The 7,817-nt window shown below is 33.4% G+C and overlaps 1 protein-coding gene across 1 annotated transcript; it reads left to right on the top strand.

Moving 5' to 3' along the window:
• The first annotated feature begins 906 nt into the window (after window positions 1–906).
• Window positions 907–3,508, top strand: LOC130735589 (inositol oxygenase 2-like). The gene is made up of 11 exons (XM_057587524.1): window positions 907–1,057; window positions 1,164–1,341; window positions 1,497–1,578; window positions 1,806–2,010; window positions 2,197–2,256; window positions 2,375–2,427; window positions 2,515–2,637; window positions 2,765–2,834; window positions 2,927–3,005; window positions 3,098–3,179; window positions 3,284–3,508. Exons 1-11 carry the CDS (start codon window positions 1,027–1,029, stop codon window positions 3,308–3,310), a joined length of 990 nt encoding a protein of 329 aa, XP_057443507.1. The 5' UTR covers window positions 907–1,026; the 3' UTR covers window positions 3,311–3,508.
• The last annotated feature ends 4,309 nt before the right edge of the window (window positions 3,509–7,817 follow it).

Here is a 7,817-nt window from a genome sequence, read left to right as displayed (position 1 = left end):
AATATTTTTTAAATTTAATTATTTTTATTATTTACCACTTTCTACTATTAAATTAAAATCAATTTGTTACTTATTGGATCCATGTGTATATATATTAAATTTCAATAGACTCAATAATATAAAAGAATATAATTTTAGATAATTTCAAAACATATATAGACTCGTTTATAAAAATAAATTATAAAAAATAATTTTTAGAAAGTATTATGTGCTTTCATTATTTATAATTTTATATCATTATCTTGTCCACGTCAAACACATGATAGAGTCTATTATGATCTTTTCATATAAAATACTTAGACTGTATACTACCATATATATCTACCATATCTTGACCACCAAACAATCTCTATATATACCAAATGCCCTCATAATAAACCACTTCATGAAAAACATTAATCATCATTTAAATTAATAGTTAGTTTTTATATTAAAAATAGTTCATAACTAAGAATTCATTTAAATCTTTTCAAAGGTGTTTTATAAGAAAAAAGAATCAAAAGCAAACAATTTAATATCATGAGACAAGACTAATCAATTTTACTAAAATAAAATTAGAAAGTAAATATGGAATTAATAATTCAATGTATCAATATCATGTGATAATTGGAATGAATGAATGCTTGTAATTCTGATAAAGTTTTGAAACTGCCGACGGTGCAGTTTCATTCATACTACGCGGCTATGACTAGATGCTTTGTCATTACAACTTGCATTGCAACTAATCAGGATATCATTCCACGCAAACGTGACTCATCTTTAACTATTTCTTCAATTATTTCAGTTTGTGTTTGAAAATGGATAAGGGGAATTGAATACATAATTAATGTACATGTTGTTATGGTAAGTATTTTGGTTTGGTTTCTGTTTTGACTTTTGAGTCATGATATCACGTTCCAAATTCTCCGGCAATGACCTTTTCAATGGGACTATATATATACCCATTGTAAACATGTGTGCTACATATCAGTCTTTCTTCCTTTGTCCTTTTTCTCTGCTTCTTCCGCTTCTTCAGAGAACAAAACTATGACCATCCTCATCGACCAACCTTCCCTTGGTACAAACCATTCCTTGTCATCATCATTTGCTGAATTATATGCTTCTTCCTTTCTTCCTCTCATTTCTTAATGTTTATACTTTATACTGTTACATTGTTGCTGCAGGGTCACAGTTTGAAGAGAAAAATGTGAATTCAGAAGAAACCAATGAGCTTGTGTTGGATGGTGGATTTGCTTTGCCTAAACATGAGTCACCGAATGGATTTGCAGCCCCTGAGATTAAACATGAGTCACCGAATGGATTTGCAGCCCCTGAGATCAATTCTTTTGGACACTCCTTCAGGTCTAAATTTCATTTTCTTTTTCTTCTACTCTTTTTGTATTCCTCCAAAGGTTTATGTGGTCCATCATGGTTTATATAATTTATAGCCATAAAAGTTTGTTCTGTTTTTTTCTCCTTTCAAAGAAACTGACATGGCCTAAGGGTGATTTTGACAGGAACTATGATGCAGAAAGTGAAAGGCAAAAAGGTGTGGAGGAATTCTATAGGCTGCAACACATCAACCAGACATATGCCTTTGTAAGCAAACCTGGTTTTCATCAAAATGCATTACATTAGTCCATGTTTGGAAATTGTTCTAAATTTGATTATAAATGTAAAATCAATTCTGAGGAAAAGTTTATCTAAGTAGTTTGTGGAAGTTGGAGTTGATTTTGAGGAAAAATAAGTTAATCTAAGCATGCTATATTACATGATGCTAATGCAATGTTGCTGACCAAAATTTGATTTGCTAAATGCTGATATAGGTGAAGAAAATGAGGGAGGAATATGGGAAATTGAACAAAGCAGAAATGGGCATATGCGAATGCTGTGAGCTGCTCAATGAGGTGGTTGATGACAGTGATCCTGATTTGGATGAACCTCAAATTGAGCATTTGTTGCAGACAGCTGAGGCTATCAGAAAAGATTATCCTGATCAAGATTGGTTGCATTTGACTGCTCTTATTCATGGTATATACTATATGCTTGGAAATATTTTTTGTAGTATAGGTTATATCCTAGGAAGCCAATTTAAAATGCATAATTATTCACCTAACTATTCACCTAACTTTGACCATATACCTTGATTTGCTGGGTCCCATTCTTTGACATTCTGATAATATTCTGTCATTTTTCATTATTCTTGTTTGGTTTCAGATCTTGGGAAGATCCTTCTCCTTCCTAGCTTTGGACCCCTTCCTCAATGGGCTGTTGTTGGTAAGAACTGTTCCTTAAACCTCATCAGCTAAAATGTCTTTCTTTCATCCAATTTGTCCTGCTATTTAATTTTGAATACAACATTATCACTTAACTGAATGTTTAATGACATTTGCAGGAGATACATTTCCCCTGGGGTGTGCTTTTGATGAGTCAAATGTTCACCACAAGGTAATTCAATTTGTCTAAGAAAATTGATACTGAATTTTCACCCAAAATGATCAATTGGCCTAAATTTCACTTCTTCTTCTTGTTCAGTATTTCAAGGACAACTCTGATTACAAAAATCCTGCTTACAACACTAAGAATGGGATCTACAATGAAGGATGTGGACTAGACAATGTAGTGATGTCATGGGGACATGATGACTACATGTACCTGGTGAGTGATCTACACATAATTCAACAATGCCTTAATTTTATTTCATCTTTTCTGTTTTCCCCCCTCTATTTCATATCATTTTGCTTGAGATATGATATGATAAATGGTACATTCTAATAATCTGCAGGTTGCTAAGGAAAATGGCACCACTCTGCCTCCAGCAGCATTGTTCATTGTCAGATATCACTCATTCTATCGTAAGCATTGTCAATTTGTCATCAAGTTTCATATACTTGTAGTTCTTCTCTGCTCAGCAATATAATGACTTCAAATTATAATAATCCTGCAGCATTACATAAGGAAGGAGCATACACACACTTGATGAATGAAGAAGATGTTGAGAATCTGAAATGGCTCAAGATATTTAAGTATGCTTCTATCTTAATTTCAATTGGTACTTTGAGATAATGTTCAATGGAAACATGCCTCTGATCACATAACCAATGATTATTTTGTGCAGCAAATATGATCTATACAGCAAGAGCAAAGTTCGAGTTGACTTGGAAAAAGTTAAGCCTTACTATATATCGCTAATTGAGAAGGTGAATGAATGAATTTGAGTGATTGTGATGATTTGGTCAATTTGGTTTATGTTGTCACATTCTTTTTCTCTTGGTGTCTTATTTTGTTTCATGCTGATTTGCAGTATTTCCCAGCAAAGCTCAGATGGTGAAACTTGAAAGTTGAAGACATGGTGTCCAAGATGAGGGGATGCAAAGGAATCATTTAACTTATTGTATTACTTTAAAATTGGAGTTCTAGTCTACACCACCGTTCTACATTGGAATGTGTGCTCACAGAGAAAAACAAACATAGTATGTTTAAATTTATGAATAAAAATAAAATTGTCGATACTGATTTAAAATTGCAATATGCCGATATATATAGTTTTGAGTATATTAATAATTTAAGTGCTAGTGCTATTTACATTATTATGGATATGATAATAGTATTTCTTCGGATGTAATAAAAAAATATGATAGTATTTCATCTGTTCTTAATTATAAGATTTTTTAGAGATATAAAAAAATAGAGCCCAACATAATTTTATCCAATTACCCCATCTACGCCCAAAGTTCATTTCTTTTGGTAATATACTTTTTCAAAATCTATGTTGTAGTCTATTTGCAAGAACTTTCACCATTAGCTTGAAAATGTTGCCAATTGAGCTAATAGACCTATAATCATTCAAGCTCGCAGCGCATTCTTTTTTCTTTGAAACAAGAATAATGAAATTCAAACCTCTTATAAGGTTCCCATATCGTGGAACTCCTTGGAAAATTTTACTATATGCTCTTTAGTAATTGACCCTATTTCTATCCCAACTATTTAGAGCTTCCCATATCTCATCTTCCTCAATTTCACCCTCTCACAATGCTTGTTATGCTGTGCTCAGTTTCATCCTAAATTTCTGCAACCACCTACTTTCCCTGCAACCTGTGATTTCTCCATAACTCTTCTAAAATCTTCATTTTTTCCATTCTATGACCCTTTGAGACCCCCTCTTCTTCAAGCATTGTCATTAGATTTACCAAATCATCTTGTAGCTTTCTAACTTTATTTTCACCCCCAATTAAGGCCCCAACTCCCTCTTCTGTTGTTCCATTGTTTTTATTTTTGACCAGTTTGAGCTTTTGATTAAACACATACCCTGACCATCCTTCAGAAAGATTTGAGTTCCATCCTTGAAAAATCTAAACGGTTTTGGTACAAAACTTTTTTTTTTGTCTAATAGTTTTTGGTACAAAGCTAGAGGGACCAAAGCTAGCTAATAGAGATGGGCCCTATGTTCAGACGGGCCCCTATCATATGCTTGTTGCCTCACCTGTCACCTCCTTGAACATATTAAGAACATCCTCACCTATTAACTATCAATTATCAAGCAACCAATTATTCAAAAAACTTTAAACTAAGTTATAGGGTAAAAAAAAAATTAAATGCTTTTATATTATATTTTTAAGATAGACTCTCGCGCAAGCTTATTTGAAATTGAAGCATGAACAATCCACATACTCTCTTATTATTACTATGTATTTAAATTTAACTTTTTTATTAGAACAATTGATGGTGCCATGATCGAACTCTAGACAGTCATAGATAATTCTAATACCATATTAAACAACCAATTATGCCAAAATATAAGTTGTTGGTTAAAATACTTTGAATGATTTTATTTTATACTACTTATCCAATTCCAACCTACTCACTCCATAACCCTCATCTCCTCGAACTGAACTAGGTGAAATTCGCATTGCTCAAGGGATCAATTAAATTATGATTCTAGATAAATTCCCTAAGCTCCTTAATTGAGGATGCAAGAATTGAACTTAGTCCATTTTCAAAAAAAAAAAAAAAAAACGTAGTCCCAGAGGTCCTCATATTATATATGTCATATTAAACAATTAATTATCCCAAAAATTTAAATTGTTGAGTAAAAAAGACTTTGAATAGTTTATATAATATTACTTATCCAAAAAAAAAACTTATCCAACCTACTCTATAACCCTCATCCCGTGGAACTGAACTAGGTAAAATTCCCATTGCTCAAGGCCAAGGGATCAGTTAAATTATGATGGGAGACAAATTCCCTAATTAACATCCTCATCTACAGAGTATGAATTTGCAGGTCCCCTTCTTTCCTCCTCCCAAGGATTTTGATCAGGTCAATTTAATTATTTAACAACCCATTTATAAGTTTTAGTGAAGTGTAATTTTATGATTGGTTATGCTCAAGATTAATATTTAATAATGTGTCGAGTTTGTGCCCATGTAAAATTTACTCTCGTGGGTTCTCTGTTGGTAATGAATAAATCCCAAAAGGAAATATGTAATTTGACAACAAAACTAACGTAATATGTCACTCCTAATTCACAGGATATTACTAATAAAACTCATCAAACCTTTGCTGAAATAGAAGATCAAATTTGTAATTAAAATGGTTTGTTTCAGCTTTTCTCTTTAAGAATCAATTTTTTAACTTTTTAGAGTTTAATGTCTTACGGTAAAAAGTAAAACTTGAAACGTACAAAAAAAAAAGTAAAACTTGAAGCTACAATTAATTTAATGTCGGCGTTGTGCCTCACATTAAATGGTTTGAAGCTAATGTTTTAGCATTGGCCACTAAGACCGACACTACTTTAGGGACAGTGTAGCCGACTTCACGCCAACACAACACATTTGACACTAGCTGAGGTATATAATTACTTAATTAGTGCCTTCCCATACCAACTCTATTTAATATAATATAACTTATTACTTCATACTCCTATTATTAGTGTCGGGTTGGTCAACACTAATCCTTGCAATGAACCTTTTTGGGCAATATTAGCGTCGTGTACAAGCGGATTTTTTTCTTATTTTTTCATATTATTTTGCTCGAACCTGTACAAGTTGCATATCTAGTTACAATTGACCTTCAACATTAGGCCAACAATTATAAATATTTTAAACTTAATCAACATGAAAGAAAGCTCTTTAAAAAAAAACATGAAAGAAAGCACAAATGCTAATGTATGTCTACAAAGTACAATATTACTCAAATCAATCATATTAACCAAATCATATTACTCAAGAATACTATGGAAATAAATCCAAAAAAAACTCCTAATTATGGCAACGACGCTGAAGGGGGCGTAGGGGATAAATCGGTTGATTGATTGTCGCGATCCACAACATAGTCAAGATGACCTTGTTGATGTACCTACCTGATTACTAGTACTAGTGGATGTATGCGTTGAAACTTGAAAGTCCCTAAACTAGTATTTAGTCCAGGATGGCTTTGATCTCTGCGGCCATGCCTCCTCAGCATATATTGGTTGGTAATTGCAACCTTCTAGGAAACCATAACCTTCTAGATGGCAACCTACTGTGACAACTCTAATGCCTATATGAGGCATGCAACTTCAACTTCGGCCTCTCACAACCTCATTATGAGCTCCTGATATGCTTCACCCACAGGCCACAACCGTCATTGTAGGAAGTCTGAGACTCTCAAGTACATGAAGTGACTACCTTGACATTGGTGGACAAGTCTTATGTGTGGTATAATCGTCCACGATTCTTGCCTCCCACAACCTCCTTCTATAGAATAAGTTTGGTAGCTCCATCCATTGTGGAGGGGGTGATGTCAGATCATAACCGGGCTTAGGATGGACCTTCTTTAGTTTCTCCTGATATTGTGTCTAAGAGAAATACTAGCAATACAGTCTCTTAATGATATACTCCAATATACTTCTTGTTATTGATTTATTTTTTTGAAAATCAACACATTATTTTAAGAAGTAAGAGGAATGTGTTGACTTTTTAAAAAATAAATTAATCACAATGAGTGTGTTGGAGTGTGTCATAAAAGATCGTGCTGCTAATTACATTTCTCTTAAGTCTTACTTGGACTTAATGTAAATTAGGTTGTCATAGGCTCATACGAACGATCTGACCTATTTCCACTCTAATGATGGTCATCTTCATGTTGAGTTACTTGTTGTGGATGAGGGTTATGTCATGCGTGAGAGCACGGGTATTAGGAGATTGTCTGTGAATTTAATCATATGAAGGTTGTGGAGCTACTTAATTACTAGTAATATTGATGTCCAAAATCAAAATCTTTTGGGACATTATTTTGAGGATTAGGAGCATCAAGCTTTGGGTTTAGAGTGTTACGTCTTCTCATATATATTTCTATATTCCTATAATGACCAACACAATTGTGTTGGTTAGAGAAGCTTCTAAAGACAACTAATCTCATTTAAACATTTGGAGGTTTTTTTCTTCTAATATTATTTAGGATTTGTATAAAGCCTTTGCTAGTGTAGTTTCTTTATATTATTTGCCTGTGTAAAAAAAGTTAATGCTAAGTTCTTCTTTATCAAATTATTTTTGAAATCTCCCGTGAAGACTGGTGGCTAAAGGACAATTTTTTTTTTTAAAAGTACTTCTTTATTAAATTCAAATTAACATATTTAGGGTGGTTTTGCATTGGTGCATACACAGCCGCTTCAGCGTATAAATGGCTGCAACAATCTGTTCCGACAATAGGTCCTCAATTGGTGACTGATTGGGGTTTCATCTGGAAAATGCGAGTGCCTGAGAAACTTAAGGTGTTCGTTTGGCTGCTCTTGCCAGACGCTACGCAGATAAATGCGCACCGGTATCGCTGTCATCTCGCCACTTCCCCTAGGTGA

This window comes from Lotus japonicus, chromosome 2, assembly GCF_012489685.1.
Source record: "Lotus japonicus ecotype B-129 chromosome 2, LjGifu_v1.2".
Taxonomy (NCBI): Eukaryota; Viridiplantae; Streptophyta; class Magnoliopsida; order Fabales; family Fabaceae; genus Lotus; species Lotus japonicus.
The sequence above is the reverse complement of the archived record's forward strand: the minus strand, read 5'-3'. Positions and strand labels throughout refer to the sequence as shown.